Consider the following 22,814-nt stretch of genomic DNA (forward strand, 5'->3'; position numbering starts at 1 on the left):
CCCCCACCGCTCTCTCTCTCTTTCTCTCTCTCTCTCACCTTGCACAACTTCTCTCTCATAACCGCTACTCCTCCTGCTCTCGCACACCTCCTTCCTCCTCCTCCTCCTCCTTCCACTCTCCCCCAGACGTGTTTGTGTTTAGGCGCTATCTCTCTCTGCTCTGCTCCCCTCATCACACCCAGCAAACCAAACGCGCCTCTCCCCGACGACACTACAACTTGCTCTTGGACTCGGCATCTCGGATACCCGTCCTTGTGCCCACCAGCCGACTCGATCCGAGAAGCAGCATAACACGCTTCGACTACCATCCTCTTCCTTGACCACTCGTCGTTGACATCCTCCTCGTCACTTCTCCTCCCCCCAGCATTAGCGGCTTCACTTAGTGCCATTGACCCCCAACTTCGACGCCAAGCATACACCAAACGGCACACCCACAAGGCCCCATCCGCCTCCTCATCCATCTTAAGGTACCGCCGCCGCCGCCGCCCTCACGCCGTACCGATATACAGAGTACTAGGGGGCCCTTCTTCTTTACATGGTCCCGGTCTGCCGCTGTTCATCGATTGATCTCTCCGTTCCATCTATATCTTACTTTTCCTTTTCCACCTGCCCACAAAATCCAGTCTAAAGCCTGGTTTCTCTCCCGCGCAGATCTCAAGTCTTCTTTTTAGCGGCCGATCGCCCTCGCCCAATTTACGGCTTTTTTTGTTCCCGACGCCTCGACGGTTGCTGTCTGCCCAACATCCTTCTCGAGCCTCTGTGCCGGCAAAAAACGCCGCCGCTAGTTATATCAGACTTCCGCCCGGACCCAAGCGTGAGCAGGTAGGCGTCTTCACCCGTCTTGACGCTCTACCATCACATCACGTTGGACGTGACGCACAATTATCGACCCTTTCGCTTGCCTCCAACTGCGGTACGACCCCTCAACGAGAGACACGCCAACCTCGCTTGCTGGCGGACCATGCTTCACCCATAACTGCGCCGATCTCTTCCTCTTTTTTTCGCCTTCCCCGTCCTCAGGTCTGCAGCGCCGATCGTCGCCCCATCTTCCACCGAACAACCCCCTCAAAACTGGTTGCTGTCGCTGCTACTTCTACAACCAACCTCAATCGATTTTATCTACTCTCTCCCCGCATCAAGACGTTAGGCTGTCCAAGAACACCTAACGTCTCCCAAATCAGTCACGACGGCCAGATTTCGACACGAAGAAGACCAGGGGGTTTTGATCATGGACGCCCTCAAGAACGTCATCAACAATGTGCCCGACTGGGTCTCCCAGCTCGACAAGATGGGCGACCAGATCGTCCAGCGCCAGGCCCAGCTCGCCGCATTGGCTAGCGAAAACACCGTGAAGCCTCTTCGCAACCGTGGATCTACCGAATCACTGAAGCAAAAGGACGAATACGCCGATGCCACTCCTGCTTCCGTCGATGAGACGCCCGCGACAAAGTCAGATACGCCCGAAGTAGCGTCAGCGCCCCAAGATAAGGAAAAGACAGCGGCGAACCCCTCCACCCCCAGCAGCGAAACACCGTCGGCTCTACAGCAGCAGACGCAGAACGCCTTTACCCAGGCGCAAGCATATGCTAGAGCAGAGGTGAAGAAGCGCGTTCGTACCGCGTCCGTCATGTCTGGTGAAGACAACCAGTCAAGATACCGCAGCAAGACACAAGTGACTGTCTTCTACGACGAATTTGTGGAGAAGTTCTTTGAAGATCTGGTCAAGTTCGTGTCGGCAAGCAGGAACATGATGCGCAAGGCCAAGATGGCGGCCAAGGTTGCAAGCATCCGTCGCATGGCGGAGCTTGAGCACGGAGACGAAGATGACGATGCTGGAGATGGATCCATGAAGGCTGATACGAACGCGTCCTTGGCTGCCGCCCCAGTTGATGAGGCCTTGCCATCTCTGCGGTACATGAGCGCACGACGAATGGGCGCTGGCAGACGAGGCGGACCCGGACCATCATATACACGAGCCGGCCAGGCCGGCGGGATGGGTAGCAACGTACCAGACGTTTACGACGAGCTCGACAAGCATCTGGAGTATGTGCAAGGCACGGCCGAGCACGCTGCTCATCAGTTCCTCCGTGACGCGCACTGCAGGGAGGAGATTGCCAACATACAGAGACGTCTGATAGAGACCAAGGAGTTGGCGGTCAAAGAGATGGATCGCATAGAGAAGGAGGAGCCTGATCTGCTGAGGGTGACCAGCGAGCCCAACAAGGTGCGGACTCTTCGACCTACGAGCATGCGGCGGGAGCTCACGCCCGCCAAGGACAGCAATCCGCCAATAACTCCCAGGACGCTCGAGGTTGACGCGAGGCTTGAGGCCGAGCCCAGTTCCAGGACGCCTGTAACCAGGGCTGTCGAGGTGGACATGTCGGCGCCACTCGTGGCTGACGAATCGCCTATCGAGGCCGACATTGATGAGGGCATTGTTGACGACGTACCGCCTCCGCAGCTGAATTTCCGATCTACAAGGGCAATGCGAGGACCGACAGCTTACTAAAGGCCCCTTTCTTCCTTTTTTACCGCCGCTTGCGCAAGCATTCCTTATTTTCATGACTGACACGGCCTCAACGGGGAAGAAAGAAGGGGGAGCATTGGGACCAAAAGCATTGGAGAGGGGAGTACCATCTGAACTGTGGGGGGTGGACCGAACGAGAGTCCCCCTTCCTGACGACATCCAAAACAAAAATCGAAAACACGTGCATAGCATAGCGTCTGCTTCATCACCATCGCTTCAGTTGCATTGCAAAGAGGGTGGTTGGGGGGGCCGGGGGGTTGGTTGTACTTGAGTTATTCATGCGAAGGCGGCGGGTAGTTGTATATGCGTGTGTGTGTGAGTGTGTGCAATGTCGGGAAAATCTACCAGGGCATGCCGGAGAGTGAGAGAAACGATTTCTTTTGCCATTTATCTTTTTCATCTCTTTCACGATGATTGGAAAGAATCGAGCTTAATGACGAGGAGTTTTACAAAGTCATTTATTCTTGTTTACTCGGTGGTTGTAGTGGGATGGTTGATTGGGCGGGCGGCGAAGTTTGACGACGTTGGTGTGGTTTCTCATTCAGCACGGAGATTCTCCCGGGTTCAAATATCCAAAGCGAAACAGTTGGCGATTTGTCATTTTGAATACAATTTCTTCACCCCTCTCCTCTTTTCTTCACTGCAACGTTGCAATCATGACGTCTTGGGATGTATGTGCCTTTGATATTGATAGACTTAATTGGGCCACTACGAGTCTGCTAGTTTTATAATGAAGCAAATGTGACTCTCTCTCCCTAAGGCCCGTCTCCTGTATGCTTTCCTGTATAATGTATCCTCGGAACCAATCATTCGAACGCACAGTGATGCTGACTGGACTTGCCCGTTTCTCCGTAATTGTTTTCTCCCGCACTTTACATATCATGCTTCTGACTGACACACGTTGCAGCCGCCAGGATACCTGCGCCTTTGATGCCACCGTCGTGACAGGGACTCAGTACAACCCTGGTGGGCAACTTGCCATCGTAGTCTAGCTTCATTATCTCGTCGAGGAACATCTGCGTGTCGGCGAGGTAGTCCTGGAACTGCGAGATGCAGCCGCCCGTGTATCCAACGCCCAGCTCCGGGACTTTGGAAGGCGTGCCGTCCGAGGGAAGATCCCCGGCGAGCCTGAGGAGAGCGACGGTTGCCGCAGAGACGATGCCTGCGGCGCGAAGCTCGATTGCTTTTGCAATGTGGTAGAGGGCTGTTGCCATTTCTTCCGTCCATTTGAATGGCGAAGGGGCGTCAGCTGGGAATTCTGACTCCAGTTTCGGAAGAAGAGCCGGGGAGTGTAGGGGCTTGAAGTGGCTTAGGAACGTGGTGGTGAGACCGTATCTGACAAGGAGACGTGATGGGAGGGTGTCCTCGTTGACTCCTAAAACGGTCTTGAGGTAGTCCAAAAGCATCAGACGTCCCAGCTCGCCCAGATACCGGCCTGCCGTCATGTATTCCAAAGGTTGGAAGCCAGTGATCTCATTGGGCCCTACCAGGGCTGCGTCCAGTGCAGAGTCCCATGTGGTGATGAGCTTCAGTTCACGCAGAGGGGGCGCGGTACCGCGAATGGACCATTCCGTATTCACGGCGATGCGTACGTCGCTCGCCGATTCGCCGGGAAGAAGGCTAATGTTTGCGGGCTGTTTGGAGCCGCCGAGGAGGGAGAGTTTAAGCGGAATGGTCGCGTTGCAGCCAGTGCCGACGATGAGGCCCATAGAGGCCTTTGTCGTTGGCGGGGAAAGGAAGATGTATGAGATGAGTGTTGAGACCGAGTCGTTTGAGATTGCGGCGATGCGGATTGGTGGTAGTTGGACGTCAACAGCCGCACTACGGGCTTTGTCGTAGCCTCGTAGGAGTAAGGGGCCGAGCTCTGCATCGCCCTGTATGCTAAAGCCTTTGCCCATTGTCATGACGGTGGCGTCGGAGATGGAGTGCTGGACCATTGGGAAGCTGAAGGTGATGCCGAGCGGCAGCTCAGGTTCCGCCGCGAGAGAGGGCCATTCCTCGAGGGCGGAGCGGACCACTGTTGCGATACAGGAGCCAATCCAGTCGAAGAGCAGCTGGGGCTCTGAATTTGACGAGGCTTTGAGGGCGTTGTCTATAGGCCATGCCTGCTCTTTGAGGCGCAGAGTTGGAGTTGACGAGGTGCCGTTCGTCTGGGGTGTGGAGTTGGCGGTAGTTGATGGTGTTTCTGCGCCGGAGAGTTCGATGAAGCCCACTCTCAGATTTGTGCCGCCGCTGGGGAGGGTTAGCTTGGTAACGTCCACACGGGAATTTTTTGGGATGCTCTTGATGAGTGATGATGCTGCTGCTGCTGCAGGGCAGTGAGGACGTACATGTCTATGGCAAGGTGTCTGTCCTCCCATGTCAGCGTTTGGTGAAACTTTGGAAGACGTCGGTAAACGGTTGTGTGATACGTTCCAACGGCCCAACATGGTGCTACATGATGGAGGCATGGGAGACGTCACAAGGGGACGACAAGACATGGACACACCTTCCACGACCACGCTGGGTTACGGGTCTCAGAATTGACTCGGAAATGGGTGTCGGGAGGAATTGATCGTGGGCGTTGAGGGCGAGGTCTTTGAAATTGGAGTAAAACAGGCGGGACAGTGTGTGGACTGTCTGGTTGTCGACCCGGAGCGGCTGCAGGAAGTCCTGCAGCGCAGAGCCGGGATCCATGTTTGCGTTGTTTGCGTGCGTTTGTGGTCAATCGAACGGGGTATTATGGCTACGTTGGTGAGTGGTGTTGGTGTTGTCCAGGTCGAGGTCAGGTCAGGCGGTTAGGCGGGATGCGGGAGGAGGCAATGAGGCGTTTCTGCTGTTTCCTCGCCTTAGTCTTCCCGGGTCTCACTCGTCGGGTGGGTGTTTCCTGGTGTGGTCTGGTGCGGTAGTGTGTGGATTATCAACGTCTGGGGGTCAGCCAGGTGGTCTAGCGGTTGCGTGTTTTGGAAAAGGAAGCTTCTTTCTTGTCACTGGAAATCGTCTCTGAAACGGAGGAACAATAGAAAAGGAGGTTTCAATCAATTTGTTAGATGAAGAATAAGTAGCGATGGGGATTTTTTGGCCCCCGTTTGCATGTAATAGTAGGGGCACGTTACACTCGGCCGTGATGCGCTGCTGCTGCTCTCTTCTCCGTCTTGCGTGGAGGTGAGGAGCGAGGGAAAGTGGATGAATGTCCACTGTGTACTGTGTCTTGCTGACGGGGTCACTGTGTGTGCCTTTCGTTCTTATGTAAGGTGATTCGCTGACGTTGGCAATTGCATGACTCTTGCTGCTGGCCGATAGCTTTTCTCTTCAGAGTAATTGCAGATGGTCAACATCGACTCAGGTCTTGAAGAGAAGGTATCTCTCGACTTGGACATCAGATGGAAGGGTGCAAACCTCGAATCCCTGCCGCCGTACGTACGGTGAGCGTTGTCCAAAGAAACCCAGATTCGCACTGTTGCATCAGGTACTGGACCACAGCTTCCTCGCCGAATGCAACAACAGTACGAAGAGGCACCTTGCCTTACCTAAGGTACCCAGCAGCCGATAAGATAAGCCTCCAGGGTGTCGACAGGCTCCCCGCTGTTGCCCGTCGTTGCTGCTGAAATGGAGCTTTGGCCACTTGGAGAAGCAGCTACCTCTTGTCCAGTAAGGAGGTACATCTTCCAACGCAGGAATCTCACGCAATACAAGGTATCGTCGTAGTACAATGCACCCTTTCCCCATCCAGCTAGCACTGACATGCTCTCCAACGTCGCTGTTTGGCCTGAGGTGCCGCTGCCGTGCTCGCTGCACGGCTGTCGCAATTCCAACGGGGCCCCCTCGCGACAACAACCCAAACTCTCTGCTCCTCCGATCGGGGAGGGGACTTGGACGCAAGTAGCTTTTTGTTTCTAAGCAAGCTTGCATTCCATTTCGTCACCAGATCCCGTGTCTGAGGAGACATCTAGATCTTCTCCAAAACATCACACTCTCGACTGCCTTAATCCCACGAACGATTCATCAACACGAAACGCCGAAAATAAAGCCCGACGCGAACTCCGCCCCCAATCTGATTTCGATAACAAAAATCCCCCCGAATACGATATCCGTCATGGACGAGAAGCAGGCCTACTACACCACCAACGCCAACGCACCACCACCGCCAAACATGTCTGGACGTCTCGTCCGGAGGAAGAACCTCTGGCCTGCTGCCCTCGTGGTCCTCGTCTTCTTCTACGGCTTCTGGGGCTACGTAGTGGGACAGCCGGCGATCCCCCACGCGCGCTTCATTCCCCAGCAGGCTCCCGTAGTCGAGCAGAACGCCAAGCTGGTGCCGCTGGAGGCGCACATCATGAGCAAATGCCCTGATGCGAGGGTGAGTGGTCGCAGCTGGCTATTGGCAAGTCTGGAGATAGGGTGCTGACGGCGGCGGCGCAGGATTGCTTGAGGGACCTGGTCCTCCCGACGATGATGAAGACCTACCAAAAGGTCAACTTCACCCTGTCCTACATTGGAACCCCGACCGAGAACGATGGAATCGACTGCAAGCACGGCCCGTCTGAATGTAACGTCTAGTCTATGTGCCCGGCTTCTTCTAAGAACATGCTCTAATGATCTCTCTAGGCATGGGAAACATCATCGAGCTTTGCGCCGCACACCTCTACCCCGACCCCAAGATCAACCTCGGCTTCACCATGTGTTTGACCCGCGAGTACCAGGCCATCCCTGAGCGGTCGCTGGTGGAGGACTGCGCTCTGGAGCATGCTATCGACATCAAGGAGTTGAACGACTGCGCGACCCAGGACGACGGTGCCTTGGGCCTGGGCATGCTGCGCGACAGCGTGCGGAGGAGCAAGGACGTAAGTTATCCCCCAGAAGCTGACCATGCCGCGGTCTCTTTCGTGCAAGACGGATACTGACAACGAGGAAAATCCAGGCCGGCGTTACCAAGAGCTGTACCGTACGCCTCGACAACGAAATCTACTGCATCCGCGACGGCGGAGAATGGAAGGACTGCCCCCACGGCTCCGGCGTGAACGACCTCGTCATCGCTATTGAGAAGCTGCACCGCTCCGCTTGAGCGGCTCGTACACCTCTGTCCATAGTTCGCTTGCCTCCCCTAGTGTATAGCTAAGAGAAATCTGTTCCATGCCCGCCTCCTCGTCGCCCCCCATGGCCTCGAGCGTCTCCGTGATGCTGTCGAGCCCGACGGCCTTGCCCACGGCCTGCGTCGCGCCCGCCTCGAGCTGCACGTGCACGATATGGATGTGGAAGTGGTAGTACGTAGGCTGGTAGTGCACGTAGAGCTTCAGCTGGTCCGGCTCGACCTCCGGGTACTTCATGACCGCCGCCGAGAGCAGCTTGGCCTTCATATGCCGCAGCCAGGGGATGTGCTTGCGGCGCAGGTCGCGCAAGGACCAGATGTCGCGGCGCTCGACGAGCGCGAGCAGGTGTAGCGCGTCGATGGTCTTGCGGTCCCAGTTGAGGTCCGGCAGTAACAGAAACCCCTCGTCGTTGGCGGAGGCGCCCAGCTCCGTGCGGTAGATGACGTCCTCGACCTCGGTGCGGCCCTCGATGATGTTGAAGACCCAGTTGAGGCGGCCCTCGTCGCGCTTGCGTTGCATGAAGGGCCGCACGGCGGAGGCGTAGATGTGCGGCGTCTCGGTGACGAGGCGGACGCCCTGCTTGCTGTACTTTTTGACGTGCGTGTCGGTGCAGGGGTAGATGAGGTTGATCTTGAGGTCGGCGAGGGCAGGGTCTGATTTGTCGGAAGAGGAGCTGGCGCCGCCGGTGTTGGCGAGGTACCAGTGGTAGACGTCGTTTGCGCCGAGGTTCGCGATGGAGGAGAGGGTCGTCGGGGTTGCGCCGAGGTAGGACGGGTCGGTAGGGAAGGGGGCGCGTTCGAGGATCAGGAGGGCGGGTTGGGCGTCAATGGTGCCGAGGAGGGAGGTGCGGCGGCCTGCCTGGTCTGTTTGTGGGTGGTGTGTTAGCAATCGACGAGGTGAGAGATGGGAGACGATGTGGGCGGTTTACCTTGGTTGAGGACGCGGTCGAGCTTGAATTTGGGGACCAAGGCCTCAGCCTTTGCCTTGACGTCGGCCATGGTGTGTAGTGTGACCTCTTGGAAGGGCGTGGTGGAGGTTGATGGAGGAGGATGGCTGGCAATTGGCTCGTGTCGGTGTGGATGGACGTGTTTCTGAAGCCGTCGCGGATTTGATGTGTTTCTCGCGTGCCGAAAAGTTGAGTGGCAGGAGGGAGATGGCTGCCCGATTGAGCTGGCCGAGTAATTCACCCCGCCATTGCGTTACCCCGCGGTGGGGCTGGCAGCGCCATTACACTGAAGTGTACTGAAGCACCTTAGAATTTGGTTTGGTTACTCGGCTGTTTGCTTTGGAAGCCATCATAATTGAAGTGTATTCGGAAAGAATTTTCCTTCCTCTTAGGTTAGAGACGGCAGGTATGACGAGTATGATAGGAACAATAAACGGAGTAAAACAGGCAGAGTAGTATGTCCCGTCCGCTTGGGATGGGATATTTGCCTGGATAGCAGGACTTCTTTGGAATGATTCATCTTATGGACAATATCCTATTATTACATATGACCGTATCAAAGGACGCTCCCATCCACCAGGCCACAATGAAGATTCCGCCTGCTGGCAATACCTTCGCTCTGACAAGACGACAGCCCGCTGACACAGCGGAAACTTTTGGTCTTGATTCATGAACCCGACGATCCATATATGAAATCAGCAAGAAAATTCCTTGGCTGGCGTCTTTTTCTTCTAGTTCGTCAAATTCGGGCTCCCGCGGCAGCCCGGCGGTCTTTCGCCGTGGCCTCGTCTCAAATTCCCCGAGAACACTAGCCCCACTCCGTTCCGGGACTCAGAATCTCTCCGGCGTTCCTGTCGAAGCCCGCTGAGCGACGGGGACAGCAAACCCTCCCACCGGCATAGGAGAATACGCAGATCGCCGTTTCATCATTGGTATATTCCCATGCCAAATTAATTGTGGGCTGACACTTTCTCTCGTGCGCCGGGCTTTTCATCTAAGCCCATCACGTCAGCACTCAATTTGGTCAGCAGCATGCTGTTGACCTCCCACACCTTTTTTCTTACTGCTGTCGGAAAAGGGACGAATGATACCAGACGGCGAACAACGCCGGGATAAGCTTAAGCCGCTGGTGGCCTTCGTGCTCGTCGGTCCTCCGCCACGGCCTCACATCAGCCGGCGTCGTGACTTCTTGCCCGGGGGCCGCCGCATGGGCCGTGGAGAACCTGCGGAGAACAATTCCAGGGAAACCACATACTGCCAACTCCGCCAATGGGAAGAAAACATTACGAGAACCGGCCGAGATACGGGATTAACCCACCTAGGTGCAAGGCCTGCTCACCACGACTGCTGCCTCTCGCTCGGTGTTTTGCAGCCGGCGGTCTTTTCGATTCCTTCTCTCGGAGCGGAGCGTCGGCCTAACGCACCCTGGTAGCCCGTAAAACCTCTAGTGCAACCCGCCGCTTCTCATTCGCCAGCCAGGGGGGGGCTGCGAATCCTATCATCGTCAACTCTCCCGCGTATCTTGGACAATCCCACGAAACGTACGAGGTGCTATATTCGGAGGCCAAGCAGGTCGTCCTCGGGGTATTGGGCGCACTACGGCCGGGTTCCAGGACTTCTCCGCCAACAACGTGCGGACTTTGCAAGCCCCAGAGTCTGGGCTTGAAAGAACGTTGCGCGTGGGTGTGTCTCAAAGGGTCGTGTAGCCACAGTCTGCATGCAAACCCACCACTGCGGACAAGAGTCAGGGATGCCCAGATGCAGCAGAGGCCTGGACGTGCTTTGGTGAAAAAAATGCTTCGATATAAAGGGTAGCCCGCCGGCCAACGTTGGCGCATCTTCTAGACGCAGGCAAATGCATCATCCGAACCAACACGACGAACATAGTTTTCAAACATCAGTCTTGTAAATCGTACCCCAACCCCAATTCGGAGCTTGATCGACGACTTGAACTGTCGCGCCTCTCGACCAATCCCGTGTAGCCGTTGGAACTTCAGAGGTACGTGAGCACCAACACCACCACCAACAACATACGATGCAAGAAGCACCGCAGTTTTCTGCTCTGAAGCATGCTGCTCCGTGGGAATCGCCCGTTGCCCGTCTCACCGGGGGCCCGCTTTAGGCCCCCATCAGAGCAGATGCATCTGCGTCCTTCCGGCCCGCCATCCCTGCTGTTCCGCTTCCACATCCCCATCAGCCTGGGCGAACGACAGGGACCACGACGCTAATTGATAAAAGCCCATTCGACCAGAGCCCGTTGGTCTCGACGTTTCTTTGCCAGTCCGAGCGGAGGGGTTCCCTGGGTCTTTTGTGCGAGCATCTCGTTCTCTGCGTCCACCGCATAGCATCACATCATCCTTGCGCGACGTTGGTCCTGTCCGACAACCCACCCGTGAGACACATTAGTTGATTGTCCTTTCACCAACAACACGAAGCCAGCGGCCCAAATATCCTCGCCATTGCGTGCTTTGTCAGTGGAATCTTTTCACCATGCCGTCTGCGGTGATGCCGGAGGAAGTGCCCATCCCCGAACCCTGGGGTCTTCCGTTCCTGGGGCATATTGCAGAGTTCAACCCGGAGAACCCCCTCGAGGACATCCATCGTCTGGCAGACACATTCGGTAGGGAAACACGACATCCCTGGCCAGTAACCAATTGCTCACTGTTTTAGGTGAAATCTACAGGTTACGCTTCCCGGGAGGCAAGACGCTGGTCATCTGTTCCACCAACGCTCTGGTCAACGAAGTATGCGACGAGACACGCTTCCAAAAGACGCTCAACAATGTCCTCAAGGTAAGTCTTTCTCCATCCGTCACCCCTTCTTCATCCAAATGGCAAACCTCTGACATTTACGTACAGGAAGTAAGATCGATAGCCGGCGATGGCCTCTTCACCGTAAGCACCCCCTCCACTCTCATCACCAAACCACACATCAAACATCAACTAACACGCGCCCCCCAGGCAAAACTCGACGAACCAAACTGGGGCATCGCCCACCGCATCCTCATCCCCGCCTTCGGCCCCGTCACGATCCGCGGCATGTTCGACGAGATGCACGACATCGCGACGCAGATGGCCATGAAATGGGCCCGCCACGGCTCCTCCACGCCCATCATGGCCACCGAGGACTTCACCCGCCTGACCCTCGACACCATCGCCCTCTGCGCCATGGACTTCCGCTTCAACTCGTACTACCGCGAGGAGCTGCACCCCTTCATCACGGCCATGGGCGACGCCCTCACCGAGTGCGGCAACCGCGACCGCCGCCCCGCCATCGCCAACTACTTCTTCCGCGGCACCGAGCACAAGTTCTTTGCGGACATCGACCTCATGCGCAAGACCGCCGACGAGGTCCTGCAGGCGCGCAAGGCGAGCCCCTCGGACCGCAAGGACCTGCTCGCCGCCATGCTGAACGGCGTCGACCCCAAGACGGGCCAGAAGATGACGGACGCGAGCATTATCGATAACCTCATCACGTTCCTCATCGCCGGGCACGAGACGACGTCGGGATTGTTGTCGTTTGCGTTTTACGAGCTGCTGAAGAAGCCCGCGGCGTACCAGAAGGCGCAGCAGGAGGTCGACAGCGTCATCGGGCAGGGTCCGATTACGATTGACCACTTGACCAAGCTGCCTTACTTGAACGCGGTGAGTTACTCTCAGCATGTCCTCCTTTCGTGTAAAGTCGCGGCTATACTAACGATGACCAGGTCCTCCGCGAGACTCTGCGCCTCTGCGCCACGATCCCCGCCTTCGGTGTCGAAGCAAAGGAGGACACGCTGCTGGGCGGGAAATACCCCGTCAAAAAGGGCGAGCCCATCCTCTGCCTCCTCGGCAAGGCGCACATCGACCCCGTGGTCTACGGAGACTCGGCCAAGGACTTCGTGCCCGAACGCATGCTCGACGAGAGCTTCGAGCGCCTGCAAAAGGAGTTCCCCAACTCGTGGAAGCCCTTCGGCAACGGCATGCGCGCGTGCATCGGGCGCCCCTTCGCGTGGCAGGAGGCCCTGCTCGCCACGGCGATGCTGCTGCAGAACTTCAACTTCACAATGGACGACCCCAACTACCAGCTAAAGATCGCCGAGTCCCTGACCATCAAGCCCAAGGGGTTCTACATGCGCGCGGCGCTGCGGCACGGCATGTCGCCCACGCAGCTGGAGCACCGCCTCGCCGGAAAAGCGACGACGACGCTGGCGTCCCGACCAGCTGCCGCCTCATCACAGACAAACGGCCACGACACAACAACCTCCGGAAAGCCCCTCCACATCTACTACGGCTCCAACAGCGGCACCTGCGAGGCCCTCGCCCAGCGCCTCGCCGCCGACGCCCCCGCCCACGGCTTCCGCGCCGCCGTCGTCGACCCCCTCGACACCGCGCGCGACAACCTGCCCCGGGACAGCAGCACGCCCGTCGTCGTCATCACCGCCTCCTACGAGGGCCAGCCTCCCGACAACGCCGCGCACTTCACCCTCTGGCTCGAGAGCCTGAAGGGCGACAAGACCCTCGACGGCGTCGGCTACGCCGTATTCGGCTGCGGACACCATGACTGGGTGCAGACCTTCCACCGCATCCCGCGGCTCGTCGACGACACCATGGCGGCGCGCGGCGCTACCCGACTGGTCGAGATGGGCCTCACGGACGCCGCGGAACGGGATATGTTTAGCGACTTTGAGGTCTGGGAGGACGAGCTGCTCTGGCCCGCGCTGGCGGCCAAGTACGGCGTGCCCGATGCCATCAACGGTGATACGGCAGCGGCGGCCGCGGCGGGGGGTCTGTCGGTACAAGTCTCGAACCCGCGGACGTCGACTCTGCGGCAGGACGTTCAAGAAGCCATCGTCGCGGACGAGACAATACTCGTCGAGGATGACCACGCCCCGTCGGAGGTCGCCAGGGCCAAGAAGCACATGGACGTGCAGCTCCCGCCGGGCACGTCGTACCGCGCGGGCGACTACCTCGCCGTGCTGCCGCTCAACCCGCGCGCGAGCGTGGAGCGGGTATTGCGGCGCTTCGGCCTCGCGTGGGACGCGTGTCTGACCTTTTCGGGCGACAAGCACGCCGCGGCGGGGGCGCTGCCGGTGAACCAGACGCTCTCCGCGGTCGATGTGCTCAGCGCGTACGTCGAGCTCGCTCAGCCCGCGACGAAGCGCAACGTGGCGAGCCTGGCGGAGGCGGCGGCTGAGGGCTCCGCGGCAAGGAAGGAGTTGGAGGCGCTTGCGAGTGAGGAGCACTATCATGCTGAGGTCACGGTGAAGAGGGTGACGGTGCTGGAGCTCCTGGAGAGGTTTCCTGAGGTCGAGCTTGGGATTGGGACGTTTTTGGGGATGTTGCCGCCGATGCGCGTGAGGCAGTAGTAAGTTCTTTTATTCCAGTCTTTGGTTTCATCTTGAGGAGGTCATGATGCTGACAACGAATGAACAGCTCCATCTCGTCCTCGCCGCTACGGAACCCGACGCAGGCGACACTAACCTACTCCCTTCTCGACGCGCCCTCACTATCAGGCCAGGGCCGCCACGTCGGCGTCGCAACCCACTACCTCGCGGCGCTGAAGAAGGGCGACAAGCTACATGTCGCCGTGCGCCCGTCCCCCGCGGCGTTCCACCTCCCCGTGGAGCCTGAGAAGACGCCCATCGTGATGATCGCTGCGGGCTCCGGTCTCGCGCCGTTCCGCGGCTTCGTGCAGGAGCGCGCGGCGATGATCGCGGCCGGCCGGACTCTCGCGCCTGCGGTGCTCTTCTTCGGGTGCCGCCGGCCGGGCGCGGAGGACCTGTACCGCGAGGAGTTTGACCGCTGGGAGAAGATGGGGGCGGTGGGTGTGCGGAGGGCGTACTCGCGTGCGGTGGGGGAGAGCGAGGGGTGCAGGTATGTGCAGGACCGGGTGTGGCGGGAAAAGGAGGAGGTTGTGAAGTTATGGGCGAAGGGGGCTAAGGTGTTTGTGTGCGGGACGAGGAGTATGGGCAAGGCAGTTGAGGAGGCTTTGGTGAAGGTTCTCTTAGATGGCGGTGTTGAGGGGGCTGAGGGGATGGAATTTGAGGAGGGGAAGAAGTGGTTTGAGGGGATGAGGAATGTGAGGTACGCTGTTGATGTGTTTGATTAGATTGGCGGGCTGGTTTGGATTTGAGATACTCCCCTCAGCGTTGGATAGATCATGGTCTCACTTCATACTTGAATAGCATTGGCATATATTCTCTTATGTCGAGACAAGTCCAAGGGTTGTTTTCCGGCGATTGCCCGAATTGCCGTGACGTCCACAGCAAGACCAATTTACTTGAGCCGTATTTGCAGTGCTCTAGCAAGCGTTGGATCACAACAAGCACACGAATATATTGTAGACAACGGAAACCCCAGAATCCGAATCTGATCTTACGCGACGAGCCTTTCAATCGAATTTAGAGTGTTGCTGGCTGTCTAATCTCTCGGTAGTCCTCAGAGAACTAGACTACGGGAAGTCAGACGGGTTGGATGATACAGATTTGTGGTTTCGCAACTCCGCTTGTTCCGTTTAGCAGTCCTTCTATGCTCCCGAGCCATACTCAACATGGCACAGAATATAATCGTGCGTATCATTCAAATTCATATATGTAGTCAAGTGCCTCACATCGCCGAAGTGAGCTCCGCGAAAGGATCGGACGACTTGGAAATCGGTATTTAAAACGTGGCATAGCTACATGAGTTTTCATACGACACAAAATGCGGACAGGGCCAACGCGATTCGCAGAATCAAAGCTAAGAAATGCAAGCCTATCGTTCTTTGTCTTTCTCTTGGTAACTAGGTCACCGACGACATCGATGAACTAAGCAGCACCAAGCTCCTATGAGAGTATTCAAGCCCGAATCCATCGACGCCAGGCGAGACAGACGGCAGCGAATGAATGAAATCCAGCGCCATCAACCCCTGGGAGGATCTTTTCGTACCCCGTATGCTGAGAGATGTGATCCACTCGTCTCTGGGCGTTCCATGGCTGACGATGCTAACAAAGGCTCTGATTAACCAACCTCTCATGAGCGCTGACGTGCGGCAATACACAATTGGCCCAGCTCTTCAGACCAACCCTCTTTAGGTATTTTATTCTCCTTCGTCTTGATAGCGACAGAAACAGGGGAAAGAGTCCAGACATTTGGCAGCACTTGGTTTGATGGTGTGCTGTCCTAAACACGGGCCGAGTAAACCGCAGTCTTCCCATGGATAGCTCGAGAGCTTTTGAGCGGAAGAGACTCGAACTCCTGTAAGCGTATAAGCCCGAATACATCAAAGCTAGGCGATACAGACAGTGGTGCACGAAATTTAGCGTTACCAGCCCTTTGATGATACTTCCATGCTCCACGCGAGGGCTCGAAAAGACTTGGAATCGGTTGCTGGTCTACCGACTCGCCACCATAGCATTCGCCCAAGGGATATGCCGCCTTGGTGAAATAGTCTCTCGAGGGAAGTTTCCTGTTTATAAACCCCGGGCTCACCCATAGTCCCTGACCTAGAGTGAACTTGAGGGGACGCGCTCAAAAGGAGGCAGCAGTAGTAGTGAACTCCTTCGTTTGGTTCAAACAATCAAGAGTCCAGTCTGCAAGACTGATAGCAGAGCATGGAGAATCTTTGGACGATAGCAAGAAATTCCGAGACGCGAACCAGATGAACATCGTACATGAGTCCGAGTGTAGCTGACAGGCCGCATTTTGACATCGTCCTGCATTTATCTGCGAGAAGAATACTCAAGTGACAAAAGGTGTGAGAAAAGACAGTGTGAAGCCAACGACAAAAGCGCGATGGCTTCCTCTATTTCGGCAACAGAATGCCTGTATCTTCTTTAACTGGCACATGTTCGAGATGGGATCGAGACAAGTAGTCAAGTAGGACCACACTCTGGCTTCGAGTTGGGTGCTTTACTTGGCCTTCCGACCCGGTTTATATAGACTACGTAGAGCAAGAGCTCGCCTCATGTGAGGAAGGTGAACGCACATCTCGCACCCAAGATGCTGGCACACCCTGCTTAGGATGTCGGGCTCCGGTCCAGGCAACCGGCGCGCGGAGAGGCGGCCATGCACACGCCCAGTATAGCCCAAATGCTAGCTGAACACGATGATCATACTATCCAACCTGTAGAGACTCGGATGCCAATCTTGTTCGCCTTGGTCGCTTCTCAACTCACCCATCTTTAATGTACGCCGTCGCACGCATTGTTAGCGAATAGTTGTTCCAATCCATCGTTTGAACCGACTTGACAAGAGTTTAGAGGGGGATGGCTGAATAAGGTCGTATGATGTTTTAGGTATTTCCTGACGTGAAAGTAAGAACTTGTATGAAGACGACTCAGAGTCTCTAATAGGGTTGCTCTAGACGACTGCATGGCAAGATGAACGAAAGTCTGCAACTGGTCATCGTATGGCCTGGCGACACCCCTTATTTACCGATCCATATCTAGTGAACGATTATGAGCGGTCACTTAGGAACAAAGCATCGCTGTTTCCGCCTCATCTGTATGGAGTATGTACGCTGATCCAGTAAATATAGGAAGGAGGGAACGTTGAAAGTTCAGTCAGTCTTATCCTGCTGAATATCAACTCAAGTTTAGTAACTCATCAAGCCACCAAAGCATAGGTTTTAAAGTGTTTTAAAGATTTGAAAAATATTTCCCTGGCAGGAAAACCACAATTAAAGCATCAAATATCGTCAAAAAGCAAACAATTACCCCCGGGGGGGGGGGGGGGGGTGGAGATCGAATCCCGGACTCCCCGACTTCAATACCATTCACCTGTGTCCTCAACACATGCGTAATCACCCGTACCAGGCCTGATGAATGAAAAAACAGGCCGGATTTCGCCGTCGACGTCGGTGGTCGAACGGTTGTTCGTCTACCTTCTGAGGCTATCCGACCTTCCCAACGTAACATGTGGGCTTCCAATCATTCAAATTTGCTGTCTGCACTTGGGTCTGAAGCGTTGGGTCGTCGTTTTGCCATGTTGATATGGGTTTTTCCTTTTTCTTTTCTTGTTATAAAATTTTGCGGCTACAAACTAGCTGTTTTGCACCTTGACTCGCCGTCTGCCCCATCGCGCGAGACAGATTCTGATATAAAAGGAGACGATGCCCACCGAACTGATGGGGAACAACACAATGTCCACAACCACTAACAATAGATTGAACGCGCACGCAATTCGGGCGGTTTCCATGTCGCGTGTCTGTCCCCCGATGGTATTTGAAGGCACCATCCTTCTGCTTGACGCGTGGGCTCACCGAATCACCTCGACAAATACTAGAGGGCCGACAGAGAAAAGCCGGGATGATGGGAATGGTGCGCTCGTCATGCGTCTGTCCTAGGGGGTGAACCGAGAGTTACTATACGCTGCCGTACCAGCTCAAGATGGTTTGCAAATATACCGAACGGCAAAGTACGCCCCATTGTGCGGTTGACTTTGATTGATAATTCCATAACCTCTTGATTCATAGATTTCTCAGTTGGTGCCTCCACTCAGATGTACGACTTGCAAAAGCTCGGCCTTAGTATTTACAGACGTAATCCAACAGTACGGTGACTATTCTCAAGTCCGCGTAAGGCCGCTTCCATTCACCCAGTATTAGTCCCAACACATCGAGATGCCTCATCGTCATGCCGTAGTACACCAACAAGACATAGACAACGTTTCGAATTCATGCCGCAACAGAATGCTATGAAAATGAGAAAAGAAGTCTTTGTGTATACGCCTGTACACCGGAAAAGCCGTCGTCATGTCCATACAAGTACACATTACCAAGAAGAAGAAAACACATAAAAGGGGGGAATTTTGTCCTCTCAAAGCAACACCGTCGTCTGCCCGCCCCATCCATCCATCCATACATCCCATGCTGTCGTGTCTCTCTTCTGCAGTCGCAGCAAGAAGCGTTCGTCGTCTCGCTCATCAGCCGTACCCATCCATCCTCACCCCTCATCTCCTCTTCACGTTCCTCACCAAGAAGGCGCCCACGACACCGGCCGCGACAGCGACGCCGCTGATGATGGCGACGCCCATGAGGCCCTCCTTGGCGACCTTGTCGTCGACGAGCTGGCGCAGGTTCGAGGCCTGCAGGTTCGCGGGCTCCTTCTCGAGGAGGAGGTCGTTGTAGCGGCGGGCCTCGCCGTAGTTGCCGAGCTTGAAGTTGCCGAGGGCGAGGTAGTAGAGGCACTCGCGGCGACGCTCGGGGGAGACGCGGAAGATCTCGGAGAGGAGGCGGACGCCTAGTTGTTGGTCGTTGCGGTTGTCTGATTTTACGAGGCCCTGTGCGTTGGGGGAGGGGTTTGTTAGCTGTGATGTGTCTTGGGCGGGGAAGGGAAGTGAAGGAGAAGAGACGAGGGGCAGAGGGAGAGGGAGAGGCCATACCCATGCGTAGTTGAACTTGGTTTGCACGCCGACCATCTCGCCTTCCTTTTCATATTGGGCGCGGAGGACCTGGAGCTCGGATGCCTTGAGGGGCCTGCGGTGCGGTGAGTATTTTACGTTACGCCTGCGCGATGCGTCGCGGGGGAGGGGTGAGGGGTGCGAAGGCGACGTACGTTTCCGCGTCGAGGGCGTCTGTCGTCGTCAGTCACTGCTGCGCGGACCATCATGATGTGGAGGGAGGAGGGGTCCTCTACTTACAGGGTAGATCGACCATTTTTGCGTGATGTCGGGAGCTCTCTCTCTCACGGGAGGGGAGCTATGGACTTTTCGGAGGGGATCGTCAGGAAAAAGCTTCAAGCACGGCGCGGTCGCGTTTGTGCAGCTATCGTCTGAGGAGGGTTCGAGAAGCCGTTCGAGGGGTTGCACAAGGCGGTTTTGCAGATTTGGGCCTTTACGAGCGGAGGGCGGGTTGGTTGGGGTGGCTTGCGAATGGGAAATGGATGATGGCAAACCTGCTTCGGAATGAGGCGGAAGTGGCTGAAGCTCTGACATCTGAAGATTGCGTGGGGACCGCGGAGGGGATCATGTGTGGCGGCCAGGCGCTGGCGCTGGCACGCTGGACAGCAAACACACACAGCAAGCAGCAGCAGCTGATGACGACGGCCGACGGCGGGCGAATGGGATGGACGGGAACCGAAGGAGGGAGGGGTTTCGCTGGGGGGTGCTGGCTCGCTCTAGCACTGGCCACGGCACGCTCACTGAGGGGGACCACTGAAGGAATCAATCACAGGCCAGCAGCAGTCCGCGTACCCAACCTTAGTCAACCGATTGTCGTCCCGGTGATGTCGACCCGATAAGCGGGCTCCCGTCTTCTTTTTTGTTTAGGCTGTTTCCGCATTGGGCCGAGTGACAGACACCCACGCAAATCACATCCTTTCATCACTTAACGACCGACGACGCGACAACCCGCGACTTCAAGCAACCCCGACGTTACCTCTATCGCGAAAGACATCACCCACGAGGGAATACCGTCAAGATGCTTTTGGCAGAGGAGCCCGCGACGGTAGGCGCCCACACCACCACCGCCCAATTGCTACATGCGATGTACTGACTGATTTGGCGCGCACGCAGCTCATCCACCACACAATCGCAAACTTCAACATCCAACCCGATAAACAAGCCATCGCGCGCATCAATGACTCCTACTCCACGCTCCAGCAGGCCCGCGAGATGCGTCTCCGCGATGCCGAAAATGCCCTCAAGAGTACGTTCCTCTCGTCACAGTGCATTGCCATTCGCCGGTCAAAAGTGACCCAACTACTACTCCAGCCCTCAACGGCTTATCTATGGGAGACTCCCAAGACCACCGAACACCACCAACGTCAACTCCCGCTCCCGCCCCCACCGGCTTCCCTATGGGAGAGACCGAACATCACTCTCGAGCCTCATACTTTTCTCCCAATCTCAAGACGCTATTTCAAGACGCTGACCAAACCCAAACAGAACTCTCCCGCCAACTAAACACAATGTCCTCCCAACACGCCGAGCTCACCCAAGCGCACTCCTCCACCGCCCACGCCTCCGAGATCGCCCGCCTCGACACCACAAAGTTCCGCACCGCGAAGGCCGCCTCCGACGCCGAGATGGAGGCCGAGCGCCTCGCCCAGCAGGCCGCCGACCTCAACGCCCGCCTGCAGGAGCTCGAGATCCAGGGGCTCGACGGCTCCGCCGACGACCAGCAGCGCCGCCGCGACCCGGTCGACGACGAGGTCCTCCTGCGCCTCAAGGTCTACCGCTCCCTCGGCATCGAGATCGAGCGCGACACAAAGGACGGCGAGTTCAGCCGCGCCGTCGTGAGGAACGACCGCAAGGGGGATGTGCACGTCGTGAACCTGGACCCAAAGTTTTCAAAGTTCTTCTACGCCAACTACTTTTGGCAGACGTTGTGATTGATGGCTGGGGCAGACAGCGGGTGCGGTTCGAGTATTGCAATGACGGCGTTTGGGCGGAATTATGATAGGATACCAGGTCAGGAATTACCTTTTTATCGCAAATATATACAAATGATGCAAATATCAGGATGCATAGTTGTAATTGAACTTGTTTGATTTTCCGTTTGGACGAATGAGATGTGTGATGTGATACTGCCAGACGCCTGATGACTCCCATGAACCAACCCAAATTCCATTCCGTGGCTGGCCACGCCTAGCCGATCGTACCTTTGATTTCTTTAGCCCTTCCCCGTCATAAATTGATCCATTTCTACCTTCCCGTCCGCCCATCACCCCGTCTGCAGCCATCCAAGGCGCGACGTCCCATCCTGACATATGAAAGGTACAGTTAACTCTTACATCACCCGCTTTTAGGGTCTCTCTTTGTCATCATCGTTATTTTCGAAGGTGACCTCGTTGTATAAACCATTCTTGGTCTTTTGTTATCACTCATTAGTGGTTGTAGTAGTGATTGTAGTTAACGTGGTTCTCCCATTTTATGCCACCGCCACTTTCCTCACAGCCTTTGCTGATAAGCTTGGGAAGTAATCCCCGTCGGCGCCATCAAGCGCCGTAAACGCAATATGGGATGCGTTTGTTGGTGTCCTCGCGCGAGAGCTGTTTGGGGAGGTCATGGCATAACCTCCCCGATTGCTCTCCGGGCTCCTGTTGCGGCCTCCCTTCATCATAAGATAGCCGTCGCCACCGCCGGGCGTTGTGGGTCCGCCGCTGGGACTCCGGTGGTGGTGCCTTTGATACTGACGGTCAGGAAGCTCGAGACGCGAGTTGATTGTCGTCCACAATTCATCGTCGTTGCCGTTTCCTAGACGCCATCCACCGAGACCCTCGTAGTCCCGGTCAATACCAACTGAGGGGAAGAGACCGATCCCGCCGGACTCCGAGATAGGCGTAATCGTACCCACGGAATGCGCCGATGCCGAGGAAGGCCGGCGGGTACGACGTGAAGCCGAGCGTCGGGTTGGCGTTAATGAGGGAGAAGAACTGGCGGGTGACGGAGTCTTCGATGCGTAGGACAGGTACCGAGGGCGTCCAGTGATGTACGATGGTAGTAGAGATAGCGCAAGATCGAAGTAGACGAGAATGACTCGGAAGATAAGCACGGTGAAGGCGAGCGTCGTCGTAATCCCGGCGAATATGGCGAGCGGGACGGTAAACAGGAAGAGGAAGGGGACGATGATGGCGTACATGGGGTTGATGAGGGCCATGATTGCGGTCGTGGAGCGGACGAGGGGAAAGGCGCGTGTAAGGTGATGGCTCGGTGCGGACCTCATTCACCACATCGCCTCGAATCTCCCGGTGTACTGGTCGGAGTGTGGTTTATCTGTTCGGCGTAGCCAGTTGTGGAAACCGGTTGTGACCAGTATCTCCCAGTACCTGAATCGTATGATCCCCTCGCAGTCGTTCGGTCGGTGGTCCGATCGTTCGATACCGTTGTAATACCCCAACACCCACAGTCGATTTTCCCAATATCTCTCAAGATAGAGAAACAGGAACGTCCGAGGAAAAGGAAGGTGGTAACTGGACGGACAGCTGGCGACTTTGTACGATGGAATGGCTTGCAGCTGGGAGGAATGGGGGCACACAAAGTCAAAACCCGGACGGCATGGTGGTGGACGGGGGGAGGTATGCTGTAAGAGTATGGGATGAGACGGAGAGGAGCCGGGAGCGAACCTTCAAACCTTGAGGTTGGTTGGTGGCTTCCTAGCGAGTAACTGCAGCACGCAGCAGCAATACCAACAGTACATGAGCAGGAGCGGCTGCAGCATGGAAGGGGGGTCTGAACTGAACCACACCGGAGGGTAAGGTAGGGGTGGCAGTCTAGTCGTCGCGGGCACTTTGTTTGTCTCTTTCACATGCCGGGAGCTAGCGGCAAAGCCTAGCACCGCCCTTGTCCTCCATTCCCTTGTCCTGGTCTGT

The 22,814-nt window shown here is 56.3% G+C and overlaps 8 protein-coding genes across 8 annotated transcripts; 4 read left to right on the forward strand and 4 right to left on the reverse strand.

The window, feature by feature from the left end:
• Nucleotides 1–1,228: 1,228 nt before the first annotated feature.
• Nucleotides 1,229–2,509, forward strand: CGCS363_v008776 (uncharacterized protein; the record flags this gene model as incomplete). The annotated part of the gene is made up of 1 exon (XM_036640625.1): nucleotides 1,229–2,509. The coding sequence occupies one exon, from the start codon at nucleotides 1,229–1,231 to the stop codon at nucleotides 2,507–2,509; it is 1,281 nt and encodes a 426-aa protein (XP_036494855.1).
• An 890-nt stretch (nucleotides 2,510–3,399) lies between these two features.
• Nucleotides 3,400–5,203, reverse strand: hxkA-2 (Hexokinase-1; the record flags this gene model as incomplete). Its single annotated transcript, XM_036640626.1, has 2 exons — nucleotides 3,400–4,759; nucleotides 5,016–5,203. The coding sequence occupies 2 exons, from the start codon at nucleotides 5,201–5,203 to the stop codon at nucleotides 3,400–3,402; spliced, it is 1,548 nt and encodes a 515-aa protein (XP_036494857.1).
• Nucleotides 5,204–6,602: 1,399 nt separating this feature from the next.
• On the forward strand, nucleotides 6,603–7,410 carry GILT1 (GILT-like protein 1; the record flags this gene model as incomplete). The annotated part of the gene is made up of 3 exons (XM_036640627.1): nucleotides 6,603–6,866; nucleotides 6,929–7,055; nucleotides 7,115–7,410. 3 exons carry the CDS (start codon nucleotides 6,603–6,605, stop codon nucleotides 7,408–7,410), a joined length of 687 nt encoding a protein of 228 aa, XP_036494288.1.
• Nucleotides 7,411–7,542: 132 nt separating this feature from the next.
• nhm1 (m7GpppX diphosphatase) lies at nucleotides 7,543–8,594 on the reverse strand (the record flags this gene model as incomplete). The annotated part of the gene is made up of 2 exons (XM_036640628.1): nucleotides 7,543–8,459; nucleotides 8,525–8,594. 2 exons carry the CDS (start codon nucleotides 8,592–8,594, stop codon nucleotides 7,543–7,545), a joined length of 987 nt encoding a protein of 328 aa, XP_036494948.1.
• A 2,438-nt stretch (nucleotides 8,595–11,032) lies between these two features.
• On the forward strand, nucleotides 11,033–14,632 carry CGCS363_v008780 (Bifunctional cytochrome P450/NADPH--P450 reductase; the record flags this gene model as incomplete). The annotated part of the gene is made up of 6 exons (XM_036640629.1): nucleotides 11,033–11,162; nucleotides 11,213–11,334; nucleotides 11,401–11,436; nucleotides 11,503–12,186; nucleotides 12,249–13,888; nucleotides 13,957–14,632. The coding sequence occupies 6 exons, from the start codon at nucleotides 11,033–11,035 to the stop codon at nucleotides 14,630–14,632; spliced, it is 3,288 nt and encodes a 1,095-aa protein (XP_036494491.1).
• Nucleotides 14,633–18,453: 3,821 nt separating this feature from the next.
• Nucleotides 18,454–19,159, reverse strand: mtp-2 (Mitochondrial fission 1 protein; the record flags this gene model as incomplete). Its single annotated transcript, XM_036640630.1, has 4 exons — nucleotides 18,454–18,783; nucleotides 18,886–18,979; nucleotides 19,059–19,077; nucleotides 19,144–19,159. The coding sequence occupies 4 exons, from the start codon at nucleotides 19,157–19,159 to the stop codon at nucleotides 18,454–18,456; spliced, it is 459 nt and encodes a 152-aa protein (XP_036494812.1).
• Nucleotides 19,160–19,921: 762 nt separating this feature from the next.
• Nucleotides 19,922–20,834, forward strand: SPC24 (putative kinetochore protein SPC24; the record flags this gene model as incomplete). The annotated part of the gene is made up of 3 exons (XM_036640631.1): nucleotides 19,922–19,948; nucleotides 20,017–20,149; nucleotides 20,389–20,834. 3 exons carry the CDS (start codon nucleotides 19,922–19,924, stop codon nucleotides 20,832–20,834), a joined length of 606 nt encoding a protein of 201 aa, XP_036494492.1.
• A 539-nt stretch (nucleotides 20,835–21,373) lies between these two features.
• Nucleotides 21,374–22,102, reverse strand: CGCS363_v008783 (uncharacterized protein; the record flags this gene model as incomplete). Its single annotated transcript, XM_036640632.1, has 1 exon — nucleotides 21,374–22,102. One exon carries the CDS (start codon nucleotides 22,100–22,102, stop codon nucleotides 21,374–21,376), a length of 729 nt encoding a protein of 242 aa, XP_036494741.1.
• Nucleotides 22,103–22,814: the final 712 nt, after the last annotated feature.

The sequence above is a fragment of the Colletotrichum siamense genome (genome assembly GCF_013390195.1).
Source record: "Colletotrichum siamense strain Cg363 chromosome Unknown KSG_Cg363_contig05, whole genome shotgun sequence".
NCBI lineage: Eukaryota > Fungi > Ascomycota > Sordariomycetes > Glomerellales > Glomerellaceae > Colletotrichum > Colletotrichum siamense.